Raw genomic sequence first — 19,722 nt, forward strand, 5'->3', positions numbered from 1 at the left:
ATCTAAGAGCAGCAGGTCATGAGATCAAACATCTTGAAGGAAAGTTTCAGATCCCGATGAGGAGAAGTGTTTCAGATCCGGGTCTGACGTCAAAGCCCGGACGCATCTTTGACTCATCAGAATGGGAAAGTTCTGGTCGGAGAATGAGAAGCAGTCGGCGAGGTGTAAATTATGAGCAGCTGTGCGTGTTTTTCCACGCCGGCGGACGGGTCGGCACTAGGACCTGCAGTCGAGCTCCAGCAGGAGGGAGGGAGCAGCCCTGGGACTCCTCTCACTAAACTTTTTTTTTTGAACAATCCATTTCCCAAAGAGTGAGGGAGGAGGACAGACTGGAGCGGATTGGGCCCAGGACCTGGAACCTTTGAAAAAAAGAAGCGGGATTTGGGAGTAGCTGGAAAGACGACCCCGGGACTGGACTGAGAGTCAGGTGGAATATAAGAGTTTCTCTGGAGGTTTTCAGACACCGGAGCGCAGGAGAGGAGACAAACCAGGTGAGTGCTGCCTTCAAGGGATCCACAGAGAGAGGGTCTACCTGGTATTAGGTGAAAGTGGAGCCTCTCATTTGGGATTGAGCGGCTGGTTAGTCCTGAGCTGCAGGGGGTAAGTGAGGGGGGCGAGTCAGGGGGGTGCATTCCAGCTGACAGTAAAACTCTCAAGACAATAAAAAGTTTTTGACATGGACTTATGGCTGCTGCTGAACTGAAGACAGAATAGATGTCAGCAGTTCCTCAAACTTCAATGAAAACCAGTTCTCGAAACTCCTGGGACATCAGGTTACCCCCCACCGCCCCCCCACCACCACCACCACCACCTCCACCTCTCTTTTTCTATCTGTCCGTCTCCCCGCTCAAGTTACACAACCCTCAAAGGACGTGTAGGATCCGATCGGCTCCGATGTCCGACGCGAGAGTCGAGGCGTGGTCCGGCCCCCGAACATGCGTCCTTGTTTTGATGATGACAATATTCTCATGGGTTCATTTGTGCGTTGAAGTCGCCAGTGTGTGTGTTTGTGTGTTTGTGTGTGTGTGTGCGAGCATGTGTTCTAAACCTCATGCCTGCCACTCCTACCAGGGAATTCCATTCGGGTGCTTTGACAGCGGAGGAATGTCGCCACATATCAACATTTACGCGCACAAACGATGGGGTTTAAATCCAATATTGAACTTTCACAGTCAATTTAAATCATCACCAGCGATACGGAGCTCATGTGCGGCTACATTTGGAAACGATCCAGACCAGGAATCCACAGGAGAGGAACTTTGTGTTGTGGGTCTACAGGGCATCAGTGACATTAGAAGTATCAGTAAAAAGTAAGAGCTGATTTTATGTGAACGAAACTTACTCATTCTGCTTATAAATGACTCCAAAATCAATGATTTGAATATACTTTTTAAGTAGCCATTAGTCACAGGCTTGTTTAGCCAAATAAGTTAAGCAGAAATATATTCTTCATACTGTAGCCATTAGTGCAAACAAAAAAAGAAAACAATAAAATTCGCTGGATACTTTCTGTGTACTTAAAAAAATAATAATAATAATTGAATTTAAATTTGATTGAACTCACCAACTAAGACGAGTGAATCCTCTTTATATTTAACTTGTGACATTTGATGCGTTCTTAGCTCGAAATGCACGAGTCAAGCTTCATGTCGGATAAATGCTCTTCAGGAAAATGGGATCTGGTTGTTTTGTTTTCTTGAGAAACAGTTTGTTGGGTCCTAGACAAAAATATTATGTCATTCTGTTTACGTTTTTATTGTTTTCAAGCCTCTTAAAAAAGAAAAAAAAATATACCACTTGAGGGTCAGTTGTTATATATTTATTTATTTAAGACTTTCATTCCAGAATAAACTTGATTTTTATCCAGTAATGATCCTTGTCCAGTTTCCTTTTCCAAGTTTTCACACTTGGGTGAGGAACCGAGGCTAGTTAGAGGGAGACGTTGGATTCGTTCATTCAATCTGACTTGCTTTGACGAAACCGCTGATCCACTGCCAGGTCAAAGGAGGTGTTTGTTTTCCTTTTGAGATACTGTTGTGGTCATATACAGAAGATTCAGTAGATGTTTGTTTCTCAAATGACTTCCCCCAGAAGAGCTTCTCCCAATCTTACTTGAAATATCCGCACAACGTTTTTACAGAGGTCAAGTAAATGTCATTTAAAAATATATATATATATATATATATATATATATATATATATATATATATATATATATATATATATATATATATATATATATCATCAATTTCTTGTTGTTAGCCAAATCTACTTTGGGCGACAAAAAATCTTTGATTTAATTTGACCTCACTTCTATATTGTCTATAGTATCAATTAAAGTATGTTTTAATGCTTCTGTATAATCAGTTAAAAGTTTAAGTCGCGATGATTTTCAGACAATCTTTTCTACAGTAACACAATTTCAGTTTCCGTCACTTCAGAAGAGACAGAAATGAAAACAAGTTTGTTCACTCAGTGGCTTTTAAAACAGAACGTATGGGGTAAACAACTAAATGTGTGTGTTTGCGTGTGTGTGTGTGTGTGTGTGTGTGTGTGTGGCAGATGGACAGTGCTGGTTTCCACACGCAGACAAAGATGTCTGTGATTATTCATGACCCTCTCAGGTTTCCCTTTGAAGCTGAATTACAGCTTTCCCTATGTTAGCAACAGTGTGTATGTGTGTTTGTGTACGCGGTGTGTGTGTGTGTGTGCGTGCATACAAACACAAAACGACAAAAGTGAAACATAATCCTCCCGCGAAGTTTTATCTTCGGGATAATCGCCGTCATGAAAGTGCCGCATTATTTGATTTTTTAATAATAGCTTGAGCGTTTATTCGTGCAACAGTAAACGATTCTCATGCGTCGTGGATCAGGAAGTTCAACTGTATCCTCTGGTCCATGGTGGCTGAACCCCCTTAAACAGTCTATGTGCAGGTGATGTTAAACTACTCACTCTGAAGCCTTAGAAAGTCAACAGTTTATTTGTTTAATGGGTCTTGAAGTGTTGCGATTCACATCGCCTTTTGATCAGACGTGACCCGGATGTAGGACCGGGTGCAGGTCCGGCTCAGACTATGCTGGACACCTGGACCTTCGATTTAAAGATCCCTCAGGGAAGAGCCGGTCCTTATTAGACGTCCATTGTTACACTGCGGTCCAGAACCCACCTAGTCTAGGTTTGTGTGTCAGAATATGGGAAAATACTAACCTACAAGAAACCCTACCTTTCTTTACTATCTTTACATGGTATTAGTACTTTTAAGAACTTTCTAACCAAACCCTAACCCTAAGAACTGCAATAGCTTTTCCACTCAAAACTCAAACTCATCCCTAAACAGGATACACACTTAGCATATAGTGATGTACCCCTGAAATTAATTCAAGATCTTATGGCTGTACATTGGTTTTAGATATAACTTATAATTCCATATATATATTATTTGTAACTTCTTTATTCAGTTGCATGTTCAGTTTTATCTCTGCACTTTACCTGACTTTGAACGAGCAATATAAAAAGTAATTTGGTACTGTATAGATTCTTGAATGACAACAAAGTGTGTAAAAATCCAAGTAAGTCTAACTTTTGGCAATAAACTTAAAAGTATTTTTTTGGGAGCCACATTAGTGGTTCAGAATCCAGCTCAGCAGATTCAGAACAATAGACCACATCCAGATCGTGAAATAAAGTATAAAGTCATGGATGAAATCCACAAAAAAACACTGGATTTTCTCAAAACCCTTTGACCCAAAGTTTCCCTGCAATCTGGACGACATACGAGATATCGTGGGGGACGTGGAAAGTTGATCTACAGTTACACGTGTGTGTTGACCGTGGCAGTAATCTTAGTGTATTTACGTGATCCTTCCAGAATACACAACAATTTCCAGTCAAAACTTCAAATTCCACAGAGTGGTCTTCGGCCAAAGTGGCGATCAGGTTCCATCATCTGTTCTTCTTCAGAGTTCTCAGGTGGAAGGAAACCATCGACATCTACCTGAGACGCTCTGAGTAAACGCAGTCGGAGTTCAGTAGGAAGACGTTACGTTCCGTCAGCAGTTGGATAGTTCAGTTCAGGAGCTAATGCATCGCAGCTGCTGAAACTTAAGTCAGTTGTGGTGAATTAAGTTATTTCTTTTCTGGATTGCTTCGTGTTTTAAGATGCCACGACTGAGTAGAGACATGTGAGAAGTAGATCAAGACCTCGTGGGACGCCAGACCGATTATTTTTGTGAAGTTGTTTTCAGATTACTTCTTAAATATTGTCAACGCTGATACCATCCAGGTCGTTTTCCAGTTATTACGAGGTATCTGGAGGGTCCGAGCAGAGCCTGGGCATTAGATCTGGATGCCTCGCTGGTCAGGTGTTCAGGTCAAGTCCCAGCAGAAGGAGACCGCGGGGGAGACCCAGGACACGCTGGAGATACTTTGTCTCTGACCCTAGATAATTGTCAGACAAATGAGAAACAACTGAATAGAATGCATGAGAACAACACTTGGAATTTTAAATAAGGTTTATAGTTTTAAAAAGCAACAGAAGTTTTATATTCATCAAATTTAAGCAAAAATGAAAGGAACAGATCTTTAAGATTCACACTTTCATTTAACTTTAAGTCCACCAGAGTTAATCCTGGTTATAATCAGGTAGATTTTCGAAGGTTTTGTTCTGGTACAGAACCTAAACTGAGTATCAGTAGATGTTACTTTAATGTAAACTTCAGGAGGTTTTCTTCGTCACAAACTATTGAACGTTGAAAGGATCAAAACTATGAGATCATTAAGCTCCAGAAAAGTACATACAATAATGACTTGATCACCACAAATAATACATTGAAATTGAATAAAAATTTGACACAAACTGGGCCTGATTTTCCAACTTCCGACTCCATGAACCACTTTAGTCGTCATTTTTGTATGATTACATTTTATAAAACTTAAAAATAATGAATAATTTGGCTGTTTCTGTTCAAAGATTATCCTCTTCCCTTATAATCTCGGTATTGTTGACTAAAATGTCATGTATTATGTGTTTATTTGAGGCAATTTTATTTTACACTTACGTACTTTTTTCTGTAAAATATGGCCAAATTATTAGTTTTCTAATTCAATATTTAAAAGCGCTTTCAGTAAATCTTATCTCCCGTTTATTCTTAATTGCTTCGGCATTCTCAAACTTTTAATAAATACTTTGGTGTCAGAAACTGCTGCTCTATGATACTTGAAGAATAGATGAAGGTGTGAGAGCAAAATAAAGAAGAAATTCCACTTTAAAAATTCTGCAAAACTCCTAATTTACACCCTTTTTAACTCAATATCATTGATTTAATTTGTATAACTTGAAACTTTTTTAGCACTTCATAGACAGGAGATGGGAGATATTTTCAGTAACATCTGTTCAAACATGATCATAATGAAGACAGTTTCCTGTGAAAGTGTCGACTCTGCGTCTCTCAAAAGCGTTTGTTTGGGGAGAAAACATGGAAAAGGATAATTCACAGGGTGAAAACAAACTCGGCGGCTCCTCGAGTTGTCTTTCGGGGTCACGGGAGCAGCAGGTTAGCACCTCAGAACGGGGTCGGAACATCTGGTGTGAAGCGAACCAGCCGACGTGTTGGGTGAGAGGTCGGAGTTTGAACCCGGGGTCACGTTTGTGTTTGGCAGCGAGAGACGGGGATTTCTGGATCAGCGAAGGTCAGCCAGAGAGCCTCGACAACGTGTTTGCATCCCCGCTAACTCTTTGTTGATGTGGACCTCTCCAAACATCCCGTCATGTTTGTTGAGGAGGATCACGGCTGATGTTGTTTGACAGTCGCCGCGTAACATATGTGTCAAAACTACACATGGTCTCAGTTTGGGCCTCAGCAGGTTCACCGAAGACACTCAGAAGTGGTTAGTCGGTGATTGACAGCTACATTGTAAAACATTAACCCTCAGATCGTGAGACTTTACTCTTAAGTGTTGCATCAAAGTCAGCGAAGAAGACGTTCTTAGCCTGAATCAAAACCAGCTTCAGTTTGTTATAATGAAAGTGTGTTTTTGTATTCTTGTACAAAACAAACCTGCTTTTTATCAGCAGTTCTACTACGACAACACATTATCACGCGCTGAAAACTAACTTGTTTAACATGTCCCACGATATAAACTGGGGCTGTTTATTGGCACGAATCTGCCGATACAATACTCATGACGATACGATATATAGCAATATATTGGTTTTGTCGAGTACTTGACTCTGGTGTTGTAGTATTTACAGACCACATGACTTTTGACGAAGTTGTAACTGATTTCATTTGTTTTTAAACCAAAATATGTCCAAACATCAGCTTTAAAAGCTGCTGGAGTCACTGTATCCTCTCGACCTCAGTCATCGCCAGATTTAGCGTGATTTCATTGTTCCTTTAAGTGTGGAGGAATTAATGACAACTGCCACCTAGCGGCCTGGGGTTAAATTGCAGCAGAAAAATGATCAAAGCTGTGAATATTCACATGTTAAAAAAACGGTGATAAAAATTAAATATGATTGGAAAGCCACTGCTGGTCAATGTTGATACAGTATCTTGAATAAAAATGTTGCAAAATATATCAGTGTAACAATATTTCCATTCACCGCCTCTCGTCCTCAGTATTCACCAGTGCTGTGTCTCAAATCGCATACTAGCGTACTAAAAGTTAGTATTTTTAGTACGTTAGTGTGTCTCAATTCTTAGTATGCGAAATTTAGTGCGCCATGCATACTAAATTGGCGTACTAACACGCCCACAAAACTAGCATGGTTCGATGGATACTAACCATACTAAACAGCCGCCATTTTAGTGACGTTTTAAACGGAAGTTACGTCATATATAAATGCATATATATGCATATACTTAAATGTGTATTTTCAGCAGCAGTAGGAGGATAAACACGTCTTCGCTGCTGATACCAGCTTAAATATCTCGCGATTATTTAGATTCTCATATTTTTTCTTTATTTCTTTTTCCAAAGTTGCAATACGTGCTGCCAGCAGGTGTCGGCGATAGCGTTCAAACAGCTGCTTGAAACATCGTTAAATAGAAGTAGAAGAAGAAGCTGTCATGTGATTTCCGGTTAGTGTGTAGCTTCAGGGTTTGATTTGAGACATACTATCTGCGGAGAATTTGCGTACTAGTTAGTATGCATACTAAACTGATGCATACTAACTTCTAGCATACTAAGATTAGTATGCGATTTGAGACACAGCACAGGATTTCACAGGATTTCATTCTGAATAAAATGCTGCCAACTAGTGGCCGGGAGTTTAATTTCAACACAAAAACGTCGCCGCGACTACTTGCATGTTGATTGTAAATACAATGGTGTTAAATATTGAAACAGTATTATTGCGATGTTTAAGTGCATCAATATTTTCTTACAGCCCTATTATAAACCCAGTATAATCCGGTTTTACCTGAAATTATAAACTTTTCTGTGTAGCTTGATCCGGCTCCAGACAGTTGGAATGATCCATTTACAACGCACAATACAAGAATGTCGACCCACTGACCGAAGCAGTTCTGAAAGTTGTTGTTGTTACTGTACAGGCTCCTGAACTCAGTAGCTGCTGCTGTCGTCTGATGAGAGTATTGTGTTGCTGCAACACAACTGAACGTGTGTGTGTGTGTGTGTGTGTGTGTGTGTGTGTTCTTCTCAACGTCGGTGTCGATCAGAAAACATGTTGTAATGACAAACATATTGTTTATGTGAACAGAAGTCGTAAACCACGCAGCAGGAATGTGGTCCATGTGTGTGTGTGTGTGTGTGTGTGTGTGAGTAACGCTGCTGTGTGTGTGTGTTTACGTTGGATACCCATCAAACACACCTTGGCCCCCGAGGACATGAGAGTTGACACGTACGTGCACTTATTCGAGAACATGTTAAACAATCAAAAGACACGCATCTGCGTCCGACACGAAGCTAGGAAACGACCACGAGGCCCGGCGGAGACGTCGCTCCGTCGCGAGGGGTTCACGGAACGATGACGCCGTCGTAGGAAGCCATCGCTCACAGCCGGACGCCACGTAAACATCAACTCACGGACACACACACACACACACACCACCCTCTGCTCGACATGGAATGCTGCTAAAAGACGGAGGATGGGTTTGGGAGGTCCCAGGAAGACAGGTGGTCCACGTCGGTTCGCAGGACAGAAATGATGGGGGGTTGGGGGGGATCAGAAGGAGACGACAGACCGATGCTCAGACCACACAGAATAGATGCATGACGAGAGGCTGCGACCACGTTTGGAGGCTCGATTAAATCATCACGGCGATGAGTCGCTTCCAAAAAATGAACCGAGTAGAACGTCAGGAATAGACGAGAAGATCCACAGTGAACGCGATGTCTCGAGTACTTTTTGTGCTGAGTCTTTGTCTCTTGGTTCAAGAAGTGGTTCAATCTGGAGACGGGTCTAAAGTTAGTGGAGAGTCATAATGGTAGTTCAGAGAGGCAGAATTGCAACTTTATATAATTTGGAAGTTTGTTTGTTGTTTGACCATCAGCTGCTCACATCACCATCAAATCTGCGCTCTGATTGGTCCATATGTCTCTTTTTTTAACCGTAAAATAATATTTTTCAGCTAAACGTTCAACTGGACCGGATCCAAGAGATGTTGCTTCAAAGAAATACATTTAAAAAAGCATATCATTTAGTTTCTTTCGATTATTATCTTCTGGAACTACGAGAAAAATGATGATATTTTCTCTAAAGTAACATTAGCACCCGACTCTAACCCTGTAAACTAGTAAAAACCAACTCTATATGAATCACTTTAACTGTTTATATTTAAGATCTCGGAGTATAACACACAGATATGTTGCTTTTTGTGAAGGCGTCAATCATCTCCAAGGTGGAGAATGTTTTTTAAGATATGCGGTGACGGACTTAACTCCTGCACGCTTCATTTGTCCGCCCCGGCTCGTCGCCGCGGAGCCGCAGTTAAAAACTCCTTTAATTCCCAGCGAGCGGGCAATTAAAACGGCGAGGAGTTTTGGCCAGAAGTTACTGGAAGCCGTTTAACGTTGTCTTGTTTCGACTTAACGAGTCTGCAGTTGTCGCCGCAGCTTCGCTCGCTCCGGACGTCAGGCTCGTCCCCGCAGGGGAATATTTAGGGAGCGCAGTAAAAGAAAGAAGTCCAAGAATGTGCAGAGCCGTCGCTACATAGCGCCGCGATTAGCATCAGTTGGACTTTTGCAGGGAAAAGATTTTGAATTGAAATATCACTTTCTTTTATTTACTCATAAATATGCAATTGATTATTGAGTTTTCATATGTTTTTTATACATCTTATCCTATAGAAACAAAACTGTATATGGAAGTGGAAATAATATATTTTCGTTATTTTATCTTAACTTTACACAACCAAGTGATTTAAGTTATACATTTAAAAAACAATATTTGGGGTTATTAACCGCCAAGTTTAAACTGAGAAACCACAGCAATGGAAATGTGAGAGACTCATAATCCTTCCCCCGTTGGCGCCGACAACGCACGTGCTGCCTCGTAAACGCACACTTCATGATTTGTTGTATTATTTTTGAGATTTTTCGGTTCAGGTGAGGAGCTCGGTTGCCACAACAGAAAGGTAAAAAACAATGTTCAAAGTACTGTAAAGGCTGAATCTGTTGGGCGTCTCCGGTGTGTGACACAAAAGCGTCACTGGAAAAATACGTTATTAATATTCCTTTCACGGTGACTCATGCCTCGCTTCAATCAAAGGCGCACACTCAGGTGAGGTGAAGGTCAGTCAAGGTCAAGGTGTTTGACGTTTGAGGTCGCTGAAATATCTCCTCTCGCCTCGTCTCTTGTTAATACTTCGGTGGGCTTTCGTCCACGAGATTGAACAACAAGTCTTGTGTCGTAAAACTTGAAAACATCCTGGACTCCCACGTCTGCTGGTCCCGGGGCGGGGGGGACGGGGAGCGGCGACTGGGAGTGGACCAGGATGTTACGGTGCGTTCCACTTCATCTCGAGAATTCCCATCAGGATCTTCTTCCCGGTCCGACCGGAGAAGGTTCGAGTATTTAGAAATTAGCGTCGGTAGCTTCTGGTTTACATTTTCGTTAAGACATTTGAGGATAATCGTGGATTTGTGGGGATTTACGAGGATTTCGATGCATCTCTGGAAACCTTCAATGTCGCCTATGATCCGCTGTAGGAAAGCAGGAATTGGAAAGAAGTTAATTGATGAGTGACTCAACGTTTTGACTCAAACCAAGGAAAGAATTTTACAGTAATTCGTGCCTTTGGTATTCGTAATGTGATTACCGGAGAGTCCTGCCGTCAACCCAGACCCTGTTTACTTTGGACGAACCTCAGCAACACCACAGAGACCCAGTCTTTCCAGGATGACAAACTATTGTTCGACCGTCTGCTGGGAAAGTCAGTCATGAAGTCATGAAGAATCTGGTTCATCTCAATATCTTCGGGTAAACGAAAACCCTCCAGGACCGCGAGTCCAAGACGTTGGTATCGTTGTGTAACCGGATTATAGGATGAGTTTTCAATCAGTTTGAGGATCTTCTCCATCTCCCGACGGGTTCCCAAATTCCTTCCTCTGGGAAGAGAAATCCGGCAGCTTCACTCTCTGGCACGTCTTGAGAGAACAACCCGTCGCCAAAATATTTGCTTTTTCCCGCAACAAAAACGTCTGATTTCGAATCAGCAGTTATTTGAAATCTGTCAAAACACTTTTCCACGCGGAGTAAAGACTTCTATAATCCTTCCCCCGATGGCGCCAACCACACACACGCCGCCTCGTAAACACACTTCTTGATCCCCCCCTCGACCGAGTGGCACCAGGTTCATTGGCGCGTTCATTACAGGTGAATTTGTTTGAACTGCCTGGTCATAAAGAACGCACGCTTCGCTTTACAGGATTTGCTGGCAGCGTGTTCCTCGGCTAAGTGGATGTGTGGAGAACATACCTCAGCGAGTCGCTGCCAGCCGAGGTGAATAAAAGGTCATTTTATTCTCGCGGCGATAAGTGAAAACTAACCGAAAGTATCTTTTAATTGTTGCAGTATTTCGAGAGTTCTATGGGGAACATCTGTATCTTTATCTTTACCTCTTAATGTTTTTTTCTTCTCTGCAAAGCTATCAATATTTCATAACTTTTAAATCTAAATTTATTTTCCTTTAATTATCTCATTGATTGTCATTGATATTCTCTACACTTCTTGTTTACGATGCATACATCTAAAAGCATGTCCATCATCGTGACTATGTTTTGAACTTATTACTTTATAAAGTTTGTCTGAAATCTGGGCGAACGAGAGGTTACGAGAGCAGAGTCCATTACGACATAATAATGGCTTCACCTGTTTTGTTTATACAACCAGTCCCTTGGTATCAGCGACTTCCATAGGATTGATGATGCGTGTGACAAACCTCAACATTTGACCAATCACAGCAGAGTGAAGATTTTATCTCCAGAAAACCACTCAAACACAGGCCCCTACAATCATTTAACAGTCATGAATAAACCTGTGTATGTTTGTGGTCTGTGGGAGGAAACCAGAGTACCTGAAGAAAAAAAAAAAAAGTTTCCTGGATTTCGAACCTTCTGCTTAAAAAATATCTTTATAAACTTCACAATGAATCCAAAAAAGCTGAGCTACAACTGATCCATATTCTCAGCTTCTCATTAACGAACAGTTAAAAAGTGAGGAAAAATTAATTTCAATGAAGATATGCTGGTCCTTACTTGAAAAAAAAAAGTTTTCATCTCGAAATTTATTTTAATCAATACATATATTTCTCATTCAATGTCGTGTTTATCAGTTGGATTTCTGTATAAAAAGTAAAGATTTTATTTGGTACTCGAAATTAAAAAAAAATTAGATTAACTTAGATAAAGATAGTTTCTCTGAACTGTCGTTTATTGACATCAAAATATAATTTATTTACTAAGACACGTCAAAGCCTCACATCCATGAATTCAAGTTGAAGAAAATAAACTAAAGATGAGTTTTTGACACAATTACGAGCAACAATTTAAACTTGACGTGTCATGGAGTGGAAGTGTCGAAATGTGAGTCCTCCTACTAGAGCGGTTTTCTATTATCTACAGGCGAGACAGCTCCTTCTTGTTTGGTCTAAACGCAAAGACTATTCTAAACTTCAAAATCTTGTACCTGTGAAAGGGTTTCTTTGTCTATCGACTTTCCAGGGTGTCCTCTGCTTGTACAGCCACTATTTTCCCCTCTTTAAAAGCGTGTAACTGCAGGCGAGCGTGGCGTGATAATCATCTCGGCGACTGACAGAAGTAGGAACTGAGCTCCAGCGTCGATGAGAGACGTCGTGAAACTGTTTACCTTCCTCTTCCCCCCCAAACACAGCTCCGACAGGCCCTCGTTCTCACTCCCTCATCAGCCGCCGCTGTTGTCATCGAGCGTTTGTTTCTGTTGTCATACGAGCGTGACTGATGCGCCGCAGAGATACGAGAGTGTAAACTCCCGGTGACAGCAGCCCCGACGCTGTGCAGAGCCGCTGGTGTTCTCTTGGCCTCCTGCCTCGGTGTCGACGCGACGATCCTGCACTTGATCGATGGGCCGGCGGTAAATGAAAACGGGCTGTAATAGTAGCGTATCGCTTCCAGTGGAGGCACGGCAGCTTCCGCCGCCTGCAGCCGAGTAATTAGTCAACGACGTCTCTCTCTCTCGTTTGCTAATTACTGCCTTTCCAGGTCGTCTCTCCTTCCCGCTCCCTTCTTCTGAATCTACTTATGTACCTGTTTACAATTGAATTCCAAGGAAAAATGGAAGTCAATGCTAATGTAGCGACCGGCACTAACTTGTCTACGTCTTTATCTTCGTCCATAAGACACTTAAAAACATGCAAATATTGCTGGTCTGTCACATCCCTCTTGTATTGAAGCCTCGAAGGAATTTTTCTGAAATAAAACATTAAATAAATCTATTTTTTAAGCTTTTTGTGGCGGAAGGTCCCAGGCTTTGAGTGTAAATCTTACTAACTGACACACACGTTGGTTTAAATGAGGAAAGACTTGACAAACAAACTTAAACTGTACATATAATAATGAGCGACTAAACACAAAGACCAACCCCTGAAAGCTGGGATAAACTCTGGCTTTATCCCCAGAAATTCACTTTGATTCTTTGAAAAAGTGGCGTCGACATGAAACCATTGATAACGATGTAGAGCCAAAGCCTGTATGTGGCGCTATAACGCTCAGAAGACAGGGGAGTAAAAAAAAAAGGGAAAAGGTTGACAACAATTAAAGGATCGTGGAGGTTGTATACGTCTTTATCTCCTTGAGAGACCAGACTAGATCTTTATCTGTCCCGGTTCTGTTGGTTTGTATGTCTTGAGTTGGTCTGGAAGGAACAGTCACACGCACTTTGATGACATCACTTCCACTTTGACCTCAGCACAAAAAATATAAAGAAAATTAAAATACATTACAAAATATTTATCTATTTACTGAACTTCAAGTGATTTAGCTTCAAATTAAATCAAAAATCTTGGTCTCAACTTATACATGTAACAACAACAACACAATTGTGTCAAACTGTTGTCACGTGAAACTCAACAAAAGATCCACATCATAAATATTGTATCAAATATAAGGAAAAAAAGTATTTTTATTCGTGTACAGTATGTCTTAATATAAGTGTACATAAAGGTCAAAATGGTTGTGAGTCGCCTGCTACACATGTGTTTGCTTCAGGTCCAATTTAGTTTGATTCTGGTTGATTTAATAAAATGTAAAGATTACACTTGTGCTGTTTTAATGTGGATCGGATATTTTAAGTTTTACTTATATTTACTCAGAGTTTTTATTGACAACTACAGATGTAAAAACACAGTGAAAAATACTATATTTGTGAGGGTTTGCTTCGAAAAAGTCCTTTGATTTTTTTTCACATGAGACGTTGAAAAGAACATTTTTAAAACACTAAACACGTGGCCTTGAAATAGTGTTTGTTCTCAGGTGAGTCAGCAGGTGCAGGGAAGGTGAGTAGATCAGCTCTGTGTGAACAGCTGAAGATGATGATGGTGATGATGATGATGATGATGATGATGATGATGATGGTTACAATTATCTGCAGCTGACAGCAGATCATCAACCCACTCGTGAAACGGTGTGATTTAAGGAGAACATATTCTTTTGATAAATATAAAAACCTGTGTTTGTAACTTCAAGATTTTGTCTTCATGTCTCAATTAAATCAGCAACTCACGGCTGTCGCCGAGTTTTCATTTTAATGTAAAAAGTCAAAGGTTAAAGAAAAGTGTCTCCAAATATCACTGACGGTCGAAAACTAAACTAGAAAAAACACTTTTTCTCATCCCCCTGATGTGACTATTACTCGATTCAATCGCTGAAAACGCCAACAAATTACGAAACTAGAACTCAGACCACGACAGGAATCATTCATCCATTCCATCATCAACGAGCTTTATCGTCCAAAAACAACTTTGCTTTCCTCTTTTAAATCTACGGTCCCCATGTTGCTATAAATTGTAAGCGTCGCTATGGTTACAACATCTCTCGCCGATGATTGATGTCCGTTTCAACACGCGGGACTCGTGGGAGCAGTTCTGGTCTCTCCTGGTCCACCATGTGGGTTTGGTTTGTCTGTGAAGAGCCTCTTTATCAGAACCACATGGAGGGTTTTTTATTTTTTTATTGTCCTGCTTGTTTGAACATGTGTGTTTAGTGAATGTAATCTGCGCTCGAGTCTCACAGAGATCTTCGCCAACACAACCCAGAATAGATTCGCACGACCAACACAAACCCGGAACACAACGTGGACTTTTTTCTTTTTTTTTACTAGAAATCTTGCTCATGTTGAGCTAAGAATCTGAGACTCAGTGTAGAGCCAGGTTTTCAGGACAATCCCTGATTCTCGACTCTAAACAGAAACTGGTGGTTTTTTAATATGTTTTTTAATCATTTTCAAGTCGTTTCAAAAGAGGATCTGGATTTGGTTTCTGAGATTGTTGAGGAAAAATCTGCAGTTTTATTAACTAATTAGTTTGACTTGTATAGAATCAGACAAGAACAACTTTTATATTAACATTAATTTATCTTAAACATTGACAACCATCCGACAGGCCACATAAAAACACTTGCCAGGCCAGATTTGGTCAAAGTTTTTGATTAGATACTAAAAAGAAAAAGTTTTTCTACTGTAACAAGTGGTGACGAGACTTGTCGTTTCATTGTCGAAGCAGGTTTGACATTTTCTTTTTAAACATGTACGTTTCTATTCTCTGGTCCAACATGTTTCTTTAAAACCAGATTTTCTCACTTTTGTTGGAACCTGTTGTGATATTTGACTAAAATCCACTGCTTCAGTCAAACAAATGTTTCTCACGATTGCATCACAGACACACACATGCCACGACTTAATCCACAGAAAAACGTCTCCAGAATTTGTCCCTGAAGCCAAATTAAAAAGAAAAAAAAAGAAACTCTTGATCAGGACACGCCCGGATGGATCTGTTGTTGGTTAGTCTCGGAGCTGCATCATGTGAGCGAGAGCCACACGTTTCCCATAAGTCAGAGGTGCCGACTGAACCTTCCTGACCTCGACACTGTTTACGCTTCCATCAAACACCAGCCTGGTCTTTCCGACTCGGAGATCCTCCTGCTGCTGCTGGTGCTGAGCAGCCGCGATCCATCCACCCACCGCTGGTCTGGACCTTCTGTGGGTGTGTGAATGTGTCGAGGACGGATGCCCAGACTGGTGGGTCAGCTGGTGACCCAAAATATGTTGATGACATCTTTTGATCCAAATGAACATGGACAGACTTATGTAAGCTTCGTTCTCACTGCAACAGTTTTCTGTTGGGCCACTGACCACTGCAGGGAAACCCTCAAGAATCTAAAGCAGCACATGGACAGGTGGTCATAATGTTTTGGCTATTGGTACTTATTTCACACACCTGAGATTAATAATGATTTGTGAGGCGCTTGATGACTGGAATTTAACACCTGCTGCCATTGAAGAGTTTAGGCTGCTGGAGTAGTTTTGCGGGCGGCACCGCCCCCTACTGGAGATGGTTAGAAATACCACTTCTAATCTATTGAGTCATAAATTGACTTTTCGTTCATTTTATTTCTACGTTTCTGAGTGATCCTATCACAGCCACTTTATCTCTGGTAATGAGAATTCATGTGACCTTACCACCTGGTCCCAGCTCTCTAGGGTAGTGTCCTGCTATGACTATGTAAGAGAATTGATCAATTAATTAAAAATCACGTTTTTTTTTCACGATTTTTAACTACTGTAACAGTTTTAAAATGTACAATTAACATTAAAATATTCACTGCGTTTGTTCATTTTTGTGTTGCAATGAAACTTACAACGGCTAGATGGCATTGGCATTACTTCTCAATAGCTGAAGGAAAAATTAAATCCTGGCGATGACTGAGGACAAGAGGATACAGTCAACTATAGAAGCTTTCAAAGCTGATGTTTGGACATATTTTGGTTTGAAAACAATTTAAAGCAGTAACAACTTTGCCATGTGGTCTGTAAATTCTGCAACACCAGAGTCAAGTACTCGACAATACTACACATATATACTTGTTACTGCAGTATCACAATATATCCTATTGTTGCCGCTGTATCGTGATATGAATTGCCAGATTCTTGCCAATAAAGGAAAGCTCTACGCAGAGTCTCAATGGTGGATGATGAAGCCATGATCTCCCCGACATTAAACCAACCTCTCAAAAATATTCTCATGACTCCTGAGCAAGTTTTCCAGTTACATAAGGAGCTCTTGAAGGACAATTCCCATGTAAAAATACTGACCCCTGCGACCTCCTGAATGCTCCGGATTGCGCCTCTGTAAGTGTGCGCTCACTAGGGAAGCATGCAAACCATCTCCGACATGCACACGTTTGACACGCGTGTCTAAGAATGACACTGGTTTGACAGGCGGAGGAAAAAGAAATGAAATGTGGAGGTAACGAGGAACGTCGTGTCAGGTGCTGCACATTCCTGTGGAAGGTCCGGCTAAACCCGGCCGGAGCGAGTGCGTTCTTACAGAGAGATCATGTCAGATGAAGGGAAATTGTGTTTGTCTGTGTGCGCGACTGTGTTGTAGGAAAGAGTGATGGAGAGCAAAGAGTTTTTCCAGAGAATGTATTTCCCGTGTTCGTCAAGTCAGAATCTAAATGCTGCACAAAATCGTAGATTATGACAAAATAAACTAATTTCTGTTCATAAAGACAAGCGTTTAAGTTTGTTTTTTGTGTTGCAGAGGTTCAGGGGGTCCAGAGGGCAGGCATGAGGGGCCCGGCCTGCACTGGAGTCTGGCTCTAGAGTCCACGAGGGCTCCCACTTCAACTGGACACATTCCACAGGTAAACACTAGGGGTTTGGACGATTGTTTCTACACGTGTAATGGAAGCTTCTTCTGTCGCGTAACCAGGTACACGACGGAGATTTAGGATCTTTCTATCGCAGTTGCGCAATATAACCACTAGAGGGTCCAGGTCCAATCAAACACCTTCTAATCCCATGATAGCAAAGCCCTTCCAGTAGCTATTAGACAACACTTTACCACTTTAAATAGTTACTAAATTATAGCCAACATAACCGATAAATAACAGAACTTTTACCGGGTTTTTCTTACTATAATTCGTACATAACATCATATTACTTTCTCAGAAATCGACAGTGTCAATGACATCGAACCAATTTTATGCGGTACATGGAACTTGTGGAACATGTTAAAATGATGGTTATCTACAAAGCTGCACTACAAGTCTCAAGCGGTATTACTCCGCAAGTCTCAGTAGTATTACTCCGCAAGTCTCAGTAGTATTACTCTGCGAGTCTCAGTAGTATTACTCCGCAAGTCTCAGTAGTATTACTCTGCGAGTCTCAGTAGTATTACTCTGCAAGTCTCAGTGGTATTAGTGGCTTAAACAGATTCTTCTAAACTTTTCTGATTTGATATTCGTGTTATTTGTGTTGACAACCCCAGTAATCATACCTTGAGTTGCTGCTGTTTCACGTGGTCATAATGTCAGTTCACTGGACAAGTCTTCTCACAGTTTCTTCTGTCTGGACCCAGGACGTGTGCCCATGAGGTCGTCACCACTGGTCCTGGTCCTCCTGATCGGTGTCCAGGCTGTGCTGAACATGGGAGGTGGACTGGCCCAGCACTCCGGGGCGTCAGGCCACAGGGCGGCGCAGCAGCTGACGGGGGACCAGCTCTCTGAGCACCACTCTTCCCACCACAGGACCAGCCACCACAGGACCAAGCGGCCTCATCGGGGGAACAAGCAGGACAGGGAATCTGTCGGCTCCGTCCCTGCCCCGGACCCTTCCAGTCCGGTGGTGGACCCCAAGCTCTTCTCCAAGAGGAGGTACCGATCCTCACCGAGGGTGGTCTTCAGCGAGGTCGTCCCTTCTCACGATGCTCTGGAAGGTGAGGGGTACGAGTCCGGGGGAGTAAGGGGGGCCCGGATCCGACGCAGAGCGGGGTCCCACACCATGCACAGAGGGGAGTTCTCGGTCTGTGACAGCATAAACTCCTGGGTGGGCAACATGACCCGGGCCACGGACATGGCCGGTAACGAGGTGACGGTGCTTCCCAACGTCACCATAAACAACGTGGTGAAGAAGCAGTTCTTCTACGAGACCACGTGCCGGTTGCCCACGCGCAGGGGCCCCGGGTCCTCTGGCGGTGGCGGGGGGCGACAAGGCGGGAGGGGAAAGCAAGTCAAACCCGGCAACTCAGGCTGCCTGGGCATCGACAGTCGCCACTGGAACTCCTACTGCACCAACACGCACATTTTCGTCAGCGCCCTCACCACCTTCAAGGAACGGACAGCCTGGCGCTTCATCCGCATCAACGCCGCCTGCGTGTGCGTCCTCAGCAGGAAGTCGTGGGCGGGGCGGGTGGGCCGCTGACGGGGTGAGGACCATTTCTGACCACATCCTCCTGAACCACCACTGCAGCTTTTATTGCCAATACTGTACCCCCCGCCCGGCCGCTAGGAAGACACACACACAACTCTGACCCCAGACCCCCTCCTGACCCTACCTCAGTCCGAGTCCTGGTCGTTTTAACTTATAAGGACTGCATGTCATATTTAAGGTTTATACAGTCGATATATACAGAAGTGTACATATACAAATGAGCTTTTAATGTTGTTGTGTTTTTGTTGTTGTTCATGCTGTTATTTATTAAACACCTCAGTACTTGCCTCTCGTGTCCCTTCAGTCTCTCCTGCTGTGAGAAACAGCGACACCCTCAGGTGGATTAGAGAATTAAAGGCTGAAAAACAATTACAATGTTTTGATTAAATAATGACATGTACAGTGACTAAAATAACACAACTTGAATACGTTTTTAGTATATTCTGATGCCAAGTTGATCATTTATTGTTTTTTATTCCATTTAAGATGAAACTTGAAACCATTTATTGCAAATTGGAAAATTTGGAGCCATTTCCTCCGATTTTCGGAAAAATAAAATTGTATTTTTGAGGGTTAAATTGAGTCTTGGCTAGACCAGTAATGTGAAATTAGTGAAAAATATTTTTTCTCAAAGTACATTTTTGATTAGTTGAGAAGTCAATAATATGTATAAATATTTTTTAAAAACCTTTCCACCATTAATCCAAGTTTCAATTTAAAGTTAATTTTTTGATAATATCACTTAATATTGGAGAATATTTAGATCAAACTTTCATGTACACACTTTATTC

The 19,722-nt window shown here is 41.9% G+C and overlaps 1 protein-coding gene across 1 annotated transcript; it reads left to right on the forward strand.

The window, feature by feature from the left end:
* Positions 1 to 325: 325 nt before the first annotated feature.
* On the forward strand, positions 326 to 19,218 carry ngfa (nerve growth factor a (beta polypeptide)). Its single transcript, XM_087782370.1, has 3 exons — positions 326 to 491; positions 17,262 to 17,364; positions 18,081 to 19,218. Exon 3 carries the CDS (start codon positions 18,092 to 18,094, stop codon positions 18,920 to 18,922), a length of 831 nt encoding a protein of 276 aa, XP_087638496.1. The 5' UTR covers positions 326 to 491; positions 17,262 to 17,364; positions 18,081 to 18,091; the 3' UTR covers positions 18,923 to 19,218.
* The last annotated feature ends 504 nt before the right edge of the window (positions 19,219 to 19,722 follow it).

Source organism: Callionymus lyra, chromosome 19 (genome assembly GCF_982586985.1).
Source record: "Callionymus lyra chromosome 19, fCalLyr1.hap1.1, whole genome shotgun sequence".
Lineage (NCBI taxonomy): Eukaryota > Metazoa > Chordata > Actinopteri > Syngnathiformes > Callionymidae > Callionymus > Callionymus lyra.

Coding starts and splice junctions, on each gene's coding strand:
- ngfa (XM_087782370.1), top strand. CDS start 18,092: ATGAGGTCGTCACCACTGGTCCTGGTCCTCCTGATCGGTGTCCAGGCT.